General features: G+C 54.2%; 3 protein-coding genes across 3 annotated transcripts in view; all 3 read left to right on the top strand.

Annotated features, from left to right (window-relative positions):
• The first annotated feature begins 1,474 nt into the window (after positions 1-1,474).
• HOXD9 (homeobox D9) lies at positions 1,475-3,118 on the top strand. The gene is made up of 2 exons (XM_030952452.1): positions 1,475-2,176; positions 2,758-3,118. The coding sequence occupies exons 1-2, from the start codon at positions 1,507-1,509 to the stop codon at positions 2,997-2,999; spliced, it is 912 nt and encodes a 303-aa protein (XP_030808312.1). The 5' UTR covers positions 1,475-1,506; the 3' UTR covers positions 3,000-3,118.
• A 4,695-nt stretch (positions 3,119-7,813) lies between these two features.
• On the top strand, positions 7,814-9,565 carry HOXD8 (homeobox D8). Its single transcript, XM_030952467.1, is given in 3 exon segments — positions 7,814-7,877; positions 7,880-8,353; positions 8,935-9,565. Coding segments are annotated over 3 exon segments (834 nt in total). The 3' UTR covers positions 9,231-9,565.
• Positions 9,566-13,000: 3,435 nt separating this feature from the next.
• HOXD3 (homeobox D3) overlaps positions 13,001-16,179 on the top strand; it is a 30,312-nt gene continuing 27,133 nt past the window's right edge. Inside the window, exons 1-2 of the mRNA XM_030952674.1 lie at positions 13,001-13,010; positions 13,174-13,472. The gene's annotated coding sequence lies outside the window, so the exon portion shown is untranslated. The remainder of the gene's footprint in view (positions 13,011-13,173; positions 13,473-16,179) is intronic.

Genomic DNA, 16,179 nt, shown 5'->3' with positions numbered 1-16,179 from the left:
CTCATAACGGCCCGCGAGTAGGAAGTGTTTTCCCAGCGCTGCTGTCCGTGCCCCCGGCGGGCTGTGCTGCGGGCTCGCCACTAACTCTCTGCGTTTCCTCCAGATCCCGACACAGCCACCGTCCCTCGCCCGGGGAAGCAGGCGTGGGCAGAAGATCATGGGTAATCCATTTTTCAGTACTAACGGGGCGTCCTTTCGCTCGGGCAAGAAAAACCAGGCCGGGAGGGAAGGGTGGGGAGGGAAGGCATGCAAAAGAAAGCGAAGGGGGCAAAAAACCCCTCACGTAGGCATTGAACGTGGCTCCCCCTGAACTAGGGGCGGAGGAGACAGCTCTGCCGGCTAGCTGGGGTCAGCGACAGCCCCGCGCCTCCGCGGCCCGGAGCCCGCCCGCCCGTGCGGCCCTGCCCGCGGCCGCGCTGGCAGCTGCGGGGCCCGGCCGCCTCCTCCGCGCTGTCTTTGCGCGCGTCCCTCCCGGGCCGCACTGGACACCTTAAGGGGGGCTGTGTTAAGGCCTTGTAGCCCCAAAGTTCCGCAGATAGAGGAGCATGTGTTGAGCCACACGTCAGTCGTGTTCGGAGACAGAGGCTTTGCTGTTTCCATCCGTCCATTTTATTAGGGACACATTAATCTATAATCAAATACACCTCATAAAATTTTTATTGAAAGGCATAAAATCATTACAGAGGTCTTCCACCTGTTTTAAAAAAACACAATGGGCATCTCTTTTTAAAAGTGTATCCTTTGCAGGGAAACTTTCTGTCCGGAGGTGGGGGGAGCGGATAATAATACCCGCACATGCTCTGAAATATGGAAGTACCGCAATGTGCTTTTACTGTAACATTTTCCTGTTTTATGAGAAGTCGTTACAGTCCCAGCTTGCGATGGTTTGTTTTTACAGGCAAGAATCCCCCTTTCCCAGCGGGTTCCCTCAGCAGCTTGGAGTGTGATTAGCAAGCCAAGGCTGTTGGATTTATTTAAACACCCTGCCTCTCATTGATTAAGAAATGAATGGCAGAAATCGCTCAACGAAGGTGAAGAAATAGTCCGCACCCGCCGCGGCCGTGGGCAGCCAGCGCGGCCACGCCCGCCGCGCCCGGGCCGGCAGGACAGACAGGCGGACAGACAGGCGGGCAAGTAGGGCAGGCAGGCAGGCAGGCAGGAGAGCGGGGAGGGCCGGGCTGGACGGGCAGGCAGGAGGGCAGCGCGGGCGGGCGGGGGGCACGGCGGGCACGGCGGGCAGGGCAGGGCGGGTGGCCCCGCGCGGTGCGGGGGCGCGGGCGGTGCGGAGCGCTGTGCGGGGCCGCTGTTGATGATGATTTTTTTTTTAATCACAGCAGCCCCAGTTTAGCGGATTGATTTACTCGCAGTATTGGTAAATATGATCACGTGGGCTCCACAACCAATGGTTGAGGGTTGCAGTCTGCAAAATACTACGATTGTTCTCCGGGAGGGTATCATATACAGTTAACAGTGTAACCTTTTATATGACTAAGAGGGGAGCCTAAAATGTCGTCTAGTGGCACCATAAGTAACTATTATGTCGATTCTCTCATAGGCCATGAAAGCGAAGAAGTTTATGGGAGTAGATTCGTCCAGGGAGGTCACAGTGCGACCTCCAGGCCATCAGGTGTTGCAGAGAGTTCAGATTTTTCCTCTTGTAGCTTTGCACCAAAATCCACCGTGTTTTCCACCTCCTGGTCCACTGTTCACCATCAGCCGTCTGCGGCAATGACCGGGATCTACCACCCCTACATGCACCAGCCCCACTTAGGGGCAGCCGACGCCGGCCGCTACGTGCGCTCCTGGATCGAGCCCTTCCCGGGCTTCCCGGGCGGCGGCGGCGGCGGCGGCGGCAGCGGCAGCGGAGGCAGCAGCAGCGGCGGTTCCGCGTCCAGCTCCGGCTCCGCCAACGGGCGCCACTATGGGATAAAGCCGGAGACGGGAGCAGCCACCTCCTCGTCTTCCTCCTCCTCTTCCTCCTCCTCCAAAAGGACTGAATGCTCCTCGTCTCGGGAGTCCCAGGGGATCGGTGTGCCCGAGTACACGTGCAGCTCCTTCCTCCAGGAGTCCCGGGAGAAAGCGCCTGCCGGCAGCTCCAAGGACCCCGCCGCCTGCAGCCACAACCCCAGCCCGAGCAGCGATCTGAAAGAGGAGAAGCAGCAGCAACTTGACCCAAGTAAGTAAAAAAAACCAAAAAAACCCAACAAAACAAAACAAAACAAAAAATCAAAAAACCCCTAAAAAGGAAGAAAGAAAGACAAGAAAAAGAAAATAAAAGAAAAAGATAATCAAAACAAAATGGGGAGTGGGGGAGAGAGGAATAGCGGCAGAGAGAGAGAGGGAGAAAAAGAAAGAAAGAAAAAAGGAGAGGAGGAGAGAAGGAAGGAAGGAAAGTAAGAAAGGAAGCAAGGAAGGAAGGAAGGAAGAAAGAAAGAGGGAGAAAGAAAGAAAGAAAAAATTGCCCCTTTGATTTATTGCCGAAACCTGTAAGGCTCGAATGTGCAAAACTGATAGTTTTACTAACCTATAAAAACGTCTAGACGCCTACCCCAGCGCAAGCAGCAACAAGCACCCATAAAAGACTCCACATAACCACCTACCATCAAGACATCATTTGTACAGTAAACAGACTGGGGCATTAAGGCTTTTATGATAATTCCTCCAAAGTTGTGAAAACAGTCCATCCTTCGTTAAATTAATTTAACGACCTTTCTCTCCCCCTTCCTCCCCGTTCCCTATATACCTCCCTTCTTCCAGATAACCCTGCAGCAAACTGGATCCACGCTCGTTCAACGAGGAAAAAGCGTTGTCCCTACACAAAGTATCAAACTCTGGAACTGGAAAAGGAATTTCTGTTTAACATGTACCTCACCCGAGACCGCCGTTACGAAGTAGCTAGGATTTTAAACCTCACAGAGAGACAGGTCAAAATCTGGTTTCAGAACAGAAGAATGAAAATGAAAAAGATGAACAAGGAGAAAGGCAATAAAGGAGACTAACACTGGGGTGGAAACGTAGTTGGAGACTATTGATTTAGTTTTGAGTTTGGATTTTTAACGGGGGAGTGTGGGGTTTTGGTTGTTGAGGGGTTTGGTGGTTTTTTTTTGGTTTTGGGTTGTGGCTGCTTGTTTTTGTTTGGTTGTGTGGGGGTTTTGGGGGTTTTGGTTGTGGTTTGGTTTGTCTTTTTTTTTTTGTTTGTTTGTTTGGTTTTATTCTTTCTCTGCACCCTTACTCCCCCCCCATACGTTCCTCCTCCTCCTGCGCCACTCCACCCCAGGGATTTTAAATCAATCGCGCTTTTTTTTCCCCTTTTCTTTTTTTTTTTTTTTCCCCTTGGTAGAAGTGAAACGTGGTCTGTGTCAGGTATTTCCGGAAATTTTGTCTTGCTCGACAACGTGTTTTTCAGTCTCTTGATACTCCCCTCCTCCTTCCCAGACCATTTAGATGACAATATTGTGAGTGCACGTTAGCTTTGGGAACTCTATCTGGTGTTAAATGTTGGACATGCTTCTTAAAAGTGATGTAGACTAGATAGTTATTTTGCCAAAATAAAGGTAAGGAAATTAATTATAATTGCGGTAATAAAATACATACTAAATTACAGCCGCTTAAATCAATGGGGGTTGCTGTGCTGTCCACGACCTACTAAGAGGAAATCTTTCCCCAAACTTTTGCTTTCTAGGTCCGAATCCTTCGCAATAGATGCCACAGAGAGGCCACGAGCTGCTTCCCCCCCTTTAGTGCACTGTTAGGAGCTGTCTCACCCTCGGAGCCGCTCGCCATAGGCCTAGCCCTGCCGGTGCCCCGGCACTGCCGTCCCTGCCCGCGGTGCTGTTGTGTTCATTAACCGCTCCGTGTCTCCAGCCACGGACCTGTTGTAATTGTTGTCACTTATTACACAATAAAGTCTGCCGTGACCGAACGACAGCGCTGCGGTGAGAGCAGAAATCTGTGCGCCCCTCGCGATGCGCCCCGCGCCGCCCGCCCTGCGCGCAGCCCCGCGCAGCTCCCGCGGGCCGGGCCGGCGGGAAAGGCCCGGGTGGCGGGAAAGGCCGGCCGAGCTGCCGGCCAGCAGCACCTCCGGCACCTTCCCCCGGCTCCCTGGGCCGCAGCTGCTGCCACAGGTCAGCGCCGAGGGGCCGGGTGGGCGCGCCCGCCGCGCCGTGCCCGGGCCTCAGGTACCAGCGCTCCTACAAACACCAGCGATCCCTTGGGGTCGGTCAGGAAAGGCTTCCACACCAGTCCGCAGGAGCCAAGGAAACACAATGATGCCTATTCGGTTAAACATGCGTTTTATTCCTGGGTTTTTTCCTACTGGGTCGCTTCTAACCTCTGCTTTCTTCAAGTGGGAGGCTGGAAGCTCTGGAGGGGACGCGGCTGCTGCCAAACGCTCGGCTTTGTTGGCGAGAGCTCATTTAGCGACGCGCCTCATGCCTTCTGCATTTATAAACACACATGACTTTATCAGGATAATTGAGATGAAGTTCATTGTAAAAAATGCTTTGTTTAAAGAGCAACCATTAAAATGAAGGACCCGTAAATATTTACGAGCAGTTCGGTTAATTCAAGATTAAGGGGAGAGCTGAGAGACCTGGTGTTTAATGTTTTTTACCTCAGCGAATAAAAAAAAAAAAAAAAAAAAAAAAAAAAAAAGAAAGCAAAAGCATGCACCGCCAGGAAAAGGTGTTGCATTGCTTCCCATCCATTGTCGAGAAGATACCTATAATTCTTTTAAAACAGGAAGAACCGTGGTATAATAAAACCATTGAGATGGCTAGACGTCTGGACCTAATGAGTTTACGATATGCTATGGCACTTTTCTTTGAAAGCACCTTATTTTGATGTTTGTGTTTGTTAGGGGGGAAAAAAGGCAAAAAAATGCAGACAAACTAGGTCTTAAAACCTTCGACTATAAATTTCAGTATGTCAGCATTGGGCCAAGGTAACAGACTCAAAAGGGACCTGAAGGTCACGAAACAGAGATTTTACGAAGTCCACTTATTTGTTGAAATGTATTTTATTGGATATTCTGTTGCAATGAATCCTATGATGCCAGCCTCAATATTTTCGCAAATACCCATGGCGGGGGGGTTGAGGGGGTGGGGTGTGTGTGATCTGTAACAACACATAAACAATATCCTTGTACACAAAACTGCATTGTGTTGATCCCAGCAGAGGCTCTGTTAAGAAATTTTCACCCAGCCCACACCATCTTTCTAATATTTTATATCAGCCAGATTGACACATCTTACCTCGTATATTGTTTTCCTTATGTTTACCTGTTTTTAATATTGCGTGCATTTATTTCAAAATGGCAGAAAGAAAACCAAAAATCTCGATCGATGAAACGCAGTTCATCTATGGAAATTACCTTTAGTGTCAAACAGAATAATTTAATTCCTACCCGTTGGTTGTGTTAATATATGTTTTCACATATGCACGGTCTCGTGCACACGCATTATACTGAATAATTCACAGGCATGTGTGATGAAGGAGGGGGTGAACAAAGATTCATCTTTACTTTTGTTTACATAAATCAATCCATAAATACATAAAAATAACGGGCAAACAAAATAACATCTTCAATACAAAAACGTATAACTCTGAGACTACCACACATGGAGATTTCATGCTGTAATATGTGGGGAAACATGATCGAAAACGCGATAGCAGTCGTCTTCAAAGCTCAGGCGTCTTTCCTGGCTGCCATGTGTAAACGAGGCGCATTCTTTGTATGCAGTTAATTATAGCTCTGGCAAAAAAATAAAAGAGGGTCACCGAAACGTGCTAAGAGAAAATGGCACTGTAAACTCAAGGGGGGGGGGGGGAAGAAAAAAAAAGAAAAAATATAAAAAGGAGGGAAAAGGAAGAAAAAAGAAGGAACCCAACCCCAGACCAGGAGGCAAAGGAGGAGTCGGTCACAGTGGCCCCGCGGTGCTCCGCAGTTCGCGTTCCTGGCCGGCAGCGGGGCCGGGGGGCCGCGGGCAGCGCGGGCAGCGCGGAGCGGGGGCGCCGCCTGCCGCTGCCGCAGCGCACCGCCAGAGGGCGCCCGCGCTCCACCCTTGCGCGGCCGCCGCGCCCGCTCTGCGCGCCCGCGGCCCGGGCACCGCGGATCCGCCGAGGGCACCGCAACCCCGCGGGCACGGACGGGCTGCCCGCGGAACCAGCGCGCAGGAGGGGCTGCGGGGGTGTCTGGCGCGGATGCGGGAAGCAGCCACTGCCCTTCTGTGCCCCTCCGCAGGGTGAGGCAGTGTCTCTATGCCGCCGCTCAGCCCCTGCCAGGCCCGGCCTCCCGCCTTCCTGTGCTCTCTGGCGAAGGGCTTTAGCTGCTGTCTGTCCGTGTCCGTGTGCGTGTGCCCGGGCCTTTCCCGCCTCCCCCGCCTTTCCTCGGGCTGCACGGGGGTCGCTAAGCCTCCACGAGGTCCTAAAACCGTGAGCCCCGGGCCGCGGGGCCCCTGCCCGGGCAAGGGTGTCATTGCGGGCACAGGGCCCCTCGGGGTGCTCTCATGCGGGGCAGCCGGGCTGGTCAGCGAGACAAAGCGAGTTAATCGGCCTGGAGGCGGGGGGGTGGTGGAAGAACGGGGTGTGATGGGGAAGGAGCCTGAGATGCCTTTTATGTAACCACAAGGATTTTTTTTGTCGATTCGTATCGGACAGTCACACGTGGCTCTGGCTGGGCCTGTATTATATTTCACCTACATTTTTCGTCTCTCTCCAAAATAGGGCGGACTCGAGCTCCTGAGGGTGTCGCTCCAAAAATCTGATTCCCACTGCAGGACGAAGCGGGAAAGAGAGGACTGGAGACGACGCTCCTTGGGGCACGGGGGCCGGCCCGAGAGGGGGCAGCGCCGAGCCTGCTGGGCAGCGCTTTTCTTCCTTCCTTCCTCCCGGAGAACAGGGCTCGCTTATTTGGGACCGAGTCCCCGAGCGGTGCTAACCGTTCACCCACACATTTTTATTTTTTTCGCCCCCCTTCCTCTCTTTGCCTCGGTAATGACGTCCACCAAGGGTGAAATGATGGAAAGTATATTCATAGGCATGATTTCCATTAAGTATCAATTAACCTGGAGCCTCAGCCATGCGTGCAAGGCGTCAAGGGTAAATGTGCATCTCATTTCCCAGCGATCTGCTCGCCTGGAAGGAAATGACCCGGAGGGCCCGTTGGCAAGGGGGCCCTGCGCTGCACGCTGCCGCCCTACGGGCACCCCGCTGCCTTCCCCTGCACCCCGGAGCCCCTGCGGTGGGCATCGGCTCCCTCTGAGGGGCTCTGGCCTCGCCGGCCGGCGGTGCAGGCCGCGCTCCGGGCGGTACAGCCCCGGTGAGCCGGGCGGCGTCGCCCCGGGCAGCGCGCCCGCGGTTATCGCGCGGGATCTGCGCGGCCGCCTCGCCCCTGCGCGGCGGGGGTTTCAGCGGCTCCTAGCGAGCGCACACCGGAGGGGGGAGCGGGGGTGCCGCGGCCGGGGTGGATCCGGGCAGGGCTGGGCCGAGTTTTTTTCTTGCCCGAGGAGCGGCACATGTAAACTGAAGCCAAAAGTCCCCCCTGAGCTCATGAGCGTGTGTGTGTGTGTGTGTGTGCGTGCGCGGGCTGCTGTGTGCCTAATAGGAAATAGTAAAAGCAGTGAGGCAGGTCATTTTGGGAGCGATTATAATCCAGTCCTGGTCACCACATACACGGAGAGCAGGAGCGGGGAGCGCACGGGCCAGCGGCGGCGGCGGCGGCATGAGCGCGGCGTAGAGGCACCGGCGGCGGCGGCGGCGGCGGCGGCGGCGTGAGCAGCGCCCCGTGCCCCCGCCCGCCGCTGCCCCCTCCCCGATGAGCTCCTACTTTGTCAACCCGCTCTACTCCAAGTACAAGGTGGCGGCGGCCGCGGCGGCGGCGGCGGGGAAGCCATCAATTCCCCGTACTACGACTGTCACTTCGCACCCGAGGTGAGCGGCCGACACGCCGCCGCCGCCGCCGCCGCCGCCGCCGCTCTGCTCTACGGGAACGGCGCGGCCGCCGCGGGCTTCCCGCACCCCGCGCCCGGCGGGGCGGGGGGCGGCGGCGGCGCGGCCCCGGACTTTTACCACCCGGCCGGGGGGAGCCCCACGGCCGCCTACCAGCCGCCTCCTCCTCCCCCCGCCGCGCCTCCGCCTCCTGCCCCCTGCAGCGGGGTTACCTGTCACGGGGAGCCCGCTAAATTTTACGGATACGATAACTTACAGAGACAGCAGATTTTTACGACACAGCAAGAGGCCGAGCTGGTACAATATCCTGACTGTAAATCGTCCAGTGCTAATATTGGCGAGGAACCAGACCACTTAAATCAGAGCTCGTCTCCTGCTCAAATGTTTCCCTGGATGAGACCACAAGGTTGGACGCAGTCAAAAATTTGCTTCCATCTCACGTCTGAGTTTGAAACTTTCTTTTCCTCCTCCTGCTTCTTTCTCGCTGACTCTCGCTCCCTGCCTCTGTCTCCCCCACTCCCTACCTCTCTCACCGCGATTCCTATCACCGCGGTGGCTTGCGATAATAAAGAGACGCAGTGAGCAAGCAGAAATCTCTGCAGCAGGCAGCTACCGGCCCAAGAGTAGCCTTTGAGACGCCTGTCGGACGCTGAGGCGCAGCTGACACGCTCGCCTGTCTCCCGTGGCCGCTGCCTGAGCGGGAAGGGTGCGGGGTCGGGAAGGGGGTGGTGTACAAGATGACAAAGTGACCCCGCAACATGCTATGCAGGAGGACAGCTGAGGCGCTTCGTGCATTTACTGTCGCCGTGTTCCTCTCACTCAAGTGTAAAGCTCTAGACTCCCCTGTGCCCTCTGCTTTCTCTCCCTGCGGTTCTGTGGGGCTTCTCTCGAGGGCTTCCGGAGGCGCCGGAGTCCTCGCTGCCTGCCTGCGCCTTGTTTTGAACGGCCACAGCAACCTCCAAACCCCTGTGTTTTTGTTTTAAACAGCAGCGCCGGGTAGGAGGAGAGGAAGACAAACATACAGTCGATTCCAGACTCTAGAGCTGGAAAAGGAGTTCCTATTTAACCCCTATCTGACCAGGAAGAGAAGGATCGAGGTGTCCCACGCACTAGGACTCACCGAGAGGCAGGTAAAGATCTGGTTTCAGAACAGGAGGATGAAATGGAAAAAAGAGAACAACAAGGACAAATTCCCCGCTTCCAGACAGGAGGGAAAGGAAGGGGAGGCCAAAAAGGAAGCACATGATCTGGAAGAAGACAGAGCTGAAGGCCAGACGAATTAATTTTTGCCCCAAATGTCTTTAGTGAAAGTCAATCAAAAATAAGCAGGGCTAAAGCTCGACATCTCGGCTCATCCAAACCTCTACGTGGTCTTGTCGTGGGACGAGTGACCCCATGTCCCTCCGTTTGACATTTCCCTGCTTCGGGTGCTTCTCTTGTTTGTGCTTTTATTTTGTTTATTAGCGTATTCAGAACGATCTCTAAATTTAACATTTCCTCTACTTATTTTTTCAAATTTGATACAGAGTTTCTAGCAATAAATTTTTAATGATATACAATATATATATATATATATATATTTGCAATCTTAAAAGACGGTGATTGTGGGAAACGACATAAACTTCCTAATAATAAATATTAATAAGTAAGACATTTAACAATGCTTTATTAATCAAGACAAGTGCACTTGTACTATTTTAATAATTGTTTTTATCTTATGTTGAATAAATTAAATAAATTTAATAATCTTGAAGAAAATATCATAGGAATATATTTAACCTTCTTCTATAATATTTGATTAAAATAAACTGAATTTATTCAATTATAAAATGTATCGGCCTCTCTATATTCCTTTTGTAATCTACTCCTCAAGAAACCTTCAGAGTCTCCCCCGTCTCTCCTCCAATGCTGGGTGTTTCTGCGGGGTCTGGAAATGGCACATTGAGTACAAAACCTGCTTTTTGCTCCCTGCCCCGAGCGCTGCGGAGCCGCGGTCCAAGCAGAAGCCAGCGGGAACCGCGGCCTCACCTGCTAGCGGAGCGCAGGCTGCGGGCCGGTCCCGGTGTGCTCCCGGGCCCTGTTCCCGCCTGTTCCTGCCCGCATCCCGGGCTGCGGGCCGGTGCCGGCGTGTGCCCGGGCCCTGCTCCTGCCGCGCACCCCGGGCTGCGGGCCGGTCCCGGTGTGTGCCCGGGCCCTGTTCCTGCCGCGCATCCCGGGCTGCGGAACGGTCCCGGTGTGTGCCCGGGCCCTGTTCCCGCCTGTTCCTGGCCGCATCCCGGGCTGCGGGCCGGTGCCGGCGTGTGCCCGGGCCCTGCTCCTGCCGCGCACCCCGGGCTGCGGGCCGGCCGTGCGGGAGAGCGCTGCCCCAACCACGGCCCTGCCCTGCGGAGCATTTGCTGCCAGCCCGGCTGCAGGGACAGAGCCCGGAGAGCGTTCCGGCCCCACGCCATCCCCAAGGGCTGCTCCCAGCAAACCACGGCCAAAACGGGCCCAGCCTCCCCCGAGGATGGCTGACGAGCAGGGAAATACAAAGCTTTTGTGACCTTGCTTGGGGGTTTCTCGGGGGCTGTAATTCTTAGGAGTCCCAAACCATGCGTAGACCGAGAGAAAGATGTTTCTGCCCCTAAATATTATCATATGATGCGTTTCCCAGCGGAGGCCGCAGCTGGTGAGGGCAGAGCCTGCCTCACGGTTCCCGCAACTGCGGGAGGAAAGGTCCGCTCTGATTAACAAAAAAATTTAATTTCTCTCTCCTCTCCCTCCTCTCGCTCCCGTTCCCGGCAGGGTCCCGCAGCACGCGGTATCAAACAGGACGGCCGATAGCAGTCCTTTTTAGGAGTAGCAGGTCGAGGGATGAAGTATAAATCTCTACCAAGATTTTTCCGTCATTTTTTTCCCTACCGGCTGACGCTCCCCTGAGTAATGGCTCCGTGAAGGAAATCGAATGGACGCGCCAGAAACTGCGACAAACACGATATATAATTCTATTTTCTGCCCAGAAACGAGCGTGATTCCAACGAGGCCGGGGCTGAGCCGAGGCCTTGCTCGGAAAATCCCAGCCCGGTTCCCGAGGCGGTGCCGCCCGCCGCTCTGCCCACCCGCCGCTGGGCCCTTCTCTCGCACCCAGCGCTCCGCTCCGGGAGCGCACCCGGCGCGGCGGGAACCGCCGTCCGCGGGGATGGGACCTGTGGGGTGGGTTTGGTTCATTTCTTTTCCCTTCCTCTTCCCCGCTCCCACCACCGAGGCAGGCACGTTTCCACTGCTGCAAAGCGCCAGCTCTGGAGGGAGGCACGAGCGAGCGGAGCTATTGTTCTTGGTTTTATTTTAATCGCCTGGTTGACTAAAGGTTGTAAACAAGGGGAAGCTGCAACAAAGCAGTGAAATAAACATTTTTGCTGCATGGATTTGCATAAATACACCGGTATCCGTAGTATCAAGGGAGGATATGGGGCTGGTAGCTGAGCGTTTAAAGTAACGCGGTGGCCCGACACGCAAAACCCCCTGGCTTTTCGAAAAAATACTCCTGCTAGTGGCACCGACATATTTGGTCTCCGGGCAGGAAAAGCTTTTGCTGCGCTGGCTGGACTCAACACGGTTCCTGCGGCCCTGCTGCGGGAAAGCCGTGCCGGTGCCGCCCGCTGCCATCCCGGGCTGCCCGAGAGGCCAAGGCACGTCGAGAACCTTCGCACACCAGCGGAGCTCTCCTTAGGCTGGTGTTTGTCCGGAAAAGAGCTGCTGCGGTAGTTGTTTTTAATTATCAGACAAATAATAAAATTAAAATATTCCTGAAGAAGTTTCCGTTGCGTTGCTCTCCTAGGACCGACTGGGAACGCAGCCACGCAGGCAAAAACTGACTTCCCTGAGCCCGCGGAATTGGCGAAGGCCTAGTGGTAACTGGAATCGCCCCTGTCTTACCCATTAAGAATAACAAAACATCACTGTAGTTGTTAAGGCATTTACCCCCATGGCCTGGCATCTGTATCTCTCCCTCGATCTCACTTGGAAACTTGCTAAGAAAAAAGATAACGGAGTCAGGAATTGACCCAGGCGGCCATCGAGTCCCCTGTAAAACCGGAGCCATCGGACTTTTGGCCAGGAAAAGCCGTAGCTGCGCGGGTTGAGGCGGGAGCGGCGGCGAGAGGCCGCCCGAGGATGCCGCGGAGTGGATGTACCGCGCCTTTGGTTTCCGCGGAATTTCTCCGTTCCCTTGAGGAGCAGCTCAGCGCGGCCAGGAGTGCCGCAGAGACACCACGAGAGCTGCCGTAGCCTCCGCCGAGGCAATATTCAAAGGTGTGCAACTGCCTGAAGCAGCGTGTTAAAAAGATCCAACCTCGATCCTACATCTTTAGGCGTGTTTACTTTTGTTAGCAGTTACAACTGGCACGGAGGTCACGGATTGAGGGCTCTGGCTATTCCTGAAACAAAACTTGAGCAAGAAACATCCGCAGTACTCCGTCTCCGAGCCGAGTATTCCTAGTGGACACATCTAAATTCTTTTTTAGAATACTTTCTAGGAATCGGATTTTCCCTGTTGGTGCCCCGGGAAGGTTTTATCGGGGGCGGAGGCAGCCTGCCCTGGGCGCGGTGACAGTGCCCGGCGCAACCTGCGGGAACCGCACACTGCGGGGTGGGGAAGAGCCTCGGACCATTTTTATGTTGGCGACGGCTTCCGCTTCAGTAGTGGGCGCTAAAGCAGATGTGGTTTCTTTTAGTGCCCGGCGGAGCGGTGGGGAGGGGTGGGAGAAGAGGGTGGGGATGCGGGTTAAGCCCCCTTTCGTTTGGCAAGAAACGGATCCTTCGGCACAGTGCCCTGCCCCTCTTTATGCGGTTCCGAGACCGCTTGCCCCTCTCTCCGCGGCCCGAGCGGATCTCCCGCGCCCCCGCCGTGCTCGCGGGGCTCCGCCACCGCGCCCGTGGCGCGCAGGCCGAGGGCAGGCGGGACCGAAGCCTCTGTAAAAGCGCAGCGCGCAGGCGAAAGAAACATGGCGCTGGGAAGCAGTATGTGCAAAATCCGCAAGGAATTGCAGTAAATTCCTTTTTGTTTGAAGAAAATTTACAACTTGGTAATAGACCTTTTTATGACCTATTTGGGCTCGTCATTGGCTGCGGCTGGTCATGTGCAGGCAGCGAGCGCTTTCATGGCCTTTTCCTGATTTCCCTGGCGAATTTCCCCCCGCATTCTGCCTTCAGAGAGCCTCAGCCCCTCTTTTTCTAACCTTTGTCTAGGCTGAGGTGTATGGCAGTCGCCCTCATGTTTGTGTCCCGCTCCCCCAAACCCGCGGCCGGTCCCGCCGCCGCCGCACTGACACTTCCCCGGCCCCGCGCCGCCTCCTCTCCCGCGCCCACGGAGGGATGCGAGGAGACCCGCGCCCGCCGCCGCGCCGCCCGCAGCCCCTCGCTCTTCTCCCACCGTTCGATGCCCCCGCTGCCGCTATCTCCTCCGGTACACGGATTGCTACACGGGTGCAAAATGGATTACAGCGACCCTCCCGGGCTTCTCCGCAGGCAGGCAATGCCGCGAACTGGTAAGCACTGACTTCCCCTCGGGCTGGTGGCCGGTACTCCGCGATATGCGGCACGGCACCGGCTCCCCTGTCCTCCCGTCCCCCTTCATCACCTGTCCCTCGAACACCCTTCTTCTTCCATTTAGCATTTCTATTACTATTATTACCGCTATGATTGCTGTTGTTGTTATTGCTATTGTAATTATCGCTGGTGTTATTAATAGTGGTTGTGGGCACGCCGCAGAGTGAGAGCGGCTGTTGCGCGCCGCCTCTCGCGGAAAACGCGCCGCGGGCCACGATGTCTGGGTGTTTCGCTGTGAGGGGCGGAAGGCTGGGGCACAGTGCGCGCAGGCAGTGCCTCGCCTGCCGGTGGGCTTCTTCCGATATAAGGCCCTCTGCTTTTGGGATACTTTTTCCGCCCTACCAGCCTGAAGTGTGCTGTGGTGATGCTATAGGTTATTTCCCCCATGGCGGAAGGGCAGTCGAGTAACTTTAAAGCCTAACAGGTGTTTTCGCAGGAGAAGCGGGGTCAGAGCTCCCGCGGGGGCGGAGGGCGCGGGGCGGCTCCGCCGAGCCGGTCGAGCCGGGGGCAGTTCCCGGGGCCGGTCCCGGGAGCCCTCGCCTGCCCCGCAGGGACTTTTTCTCGCGTCCTTGTCCTGCTGCAGCGCGGAGCCAGGGCTGCGGCTCCGAGCTGCTCGCTGGGCGGCACACGGGCCGGGCTCGGCTGCCGGAACGTGGGGGCGGCTGCGCGGAGACACGGCCAGGAGCGCACGGCCGCAGTACGGTACTACCCACGTGGAAATCATCGGGGGCTAGATGGAGGACAAGCTCTCGGAAATAAACCCAACAGCAAATCCTTGGGTTTATTTTAAAATGTGTCAAGGAGACAGAATAGTTAACTATTCCTGCGTTACCCATATATGTATATACATCCATATTCACCTTACCTATATTCATACATATATATCGTATCCACACATCCATTTCTCTCTACAGAACACATATTCTTTGGGAGTACGTTGTTGTGAACGTATATATGCTTTACTCATTCCATCTTCATTTTCAAACTGTTAGTGCACGGTGGAAAAGCCGCCGTTTGGTGTTTAGCGTTCACATCGATGCTCGATGGCTGCAGTGCACCGCGCTGTTGCACTGCAGGAATTTACCCACTCGCCGTTTACCCCGAAAGCAGCCAGTTAATTAACGGCAAAGCAGAACGCCCGACTACACAATGCACGGTGAGGGTGGAAAGGTGTCAGTCGTGCCCCGAGTACATATTTTGAACCCACAGAAGAAATTGTTCTTTAATCCGCCCCCGAGAACCCCGCAGCCTGCTGAGCCCGAGCCCCGCTGCAGTCAGCGATAAGATCCCTGTCCCCCACGCTCTGCCTGTTTGCACGAGCCAGCCGCCCTGCGCTCCTGCAGGACTTGGGGATTATTTGGGACGAATCGTTTTCGACATAGCAACAGTCTTCAAGAGTAACGTGGAAAATATGCGCTGCGTTAGGTTTCGCTCTCAGAATGCCTCCTAGGTGACACAGTAATTATAGCTACTTGACTATAAATCTCTCCAAAAACTTCTGAAAATCTCGTCCTTGAGTTGTTTTGAAATTATTCGTAGCCTGGGGAAAAAGAAGAAAACAAAAGCAGGATGTTCTGACGAATTCTAATGTGTATGTGTGTGTCTGCGGGTCCATCTGCTGACACATACGGATATACACATGCATTTATGATTCCACTGGTTCATGTGGGAATTCGGTTTTTTTCTAAATGGCTTCCTTCCTGACTTGCTTTTGCTCTTATTCTTTTCCTTATCAGATGTATATACGTATTTATCTATTTATTATTAACATTCAAGTACACATAGGTCTGTTCATGTTCTTAAACATACCTATGGAATTGTAAGTGCTCGTAGCAAATAAATACGCCTTTATATATATGGCACATATATATATTTATATGTACATATTTTTATATATATGGCACATATGAGGACTGTATTTTTATATCTATTTATGCACCTCTAAACATGGTATGAGTTTGGATGTGTTGGTGTGCTGAAATTTTTGTAGTACAAGATTCACAGTCAAATTTCTTGCACTTGCTTCGTTTCCCGATGTGTTTGACAGAATTTGACTCATCTTTTTTTTTTTTTTTTTTTCCTTTTTTTTTTTTTTTTTTTTTTTTTTTTTGTGTGTGTGTGTGTGTGTGTGTGTGTGTGTGTGTGTGTGTGTGTGTGTGTGTGTTGAAAGGAAACAGCCGATCCCCAGTGCACCCTTTACTGACGCACGGGCAGTATAAAATCATCACAAAGCAGCTGGCAGGAAGCGGCAGCCCCCTGTCCCTGACAGTGCCGGGGTCCCGCTGGCACCCGCTGCCATTCGGGAAGCCAGGTTGGCTCCCGCTTAGCTGCTGCAGGTTGTCTGGAAGAGAAGTGCAGCCTCTGTTCCCCCAGCCTGGCAGAACTTCGGTGCAAGGAGAGGGGTTATGTTGTGAACTGAGGGCCCGGGAAACCCGATAAGACTAGGCGAAGATAGGCACGTTGGTTTTGCGTTCTTAAGAACTGAAAATCCCTCCGATTCATTTTCTCCTTTCCCCCCCCCCCCAAAAATATATATGATTCCCACAGGGTGTTTTATGTGCGCTTGGGACAGAAAAAGAAACCCGAACAAAGACGGTATTTCACCCCTCGGTTGGCAGGCAGCTGTTAAAGGTATTTACTGCTCTA

Source organism: Camarhynchus parvulus, chromosome 7 (assembly GCF_901933205.1).
Source record: "Camarhynchus parvulus chromosome 7, STF_HiC, whole genome shotgun sequence".
NCBI classification, from domain to species: domain Eukaryota; kingdom Metazoa; phylum Chordata; class Aves; order Passeriformes; family Thraupidae; genus Camarhynchus; species Camarhynchus parvulus.
This window is presented reverse-complemented; position numbering and strand designations above follow the sequence as displayed.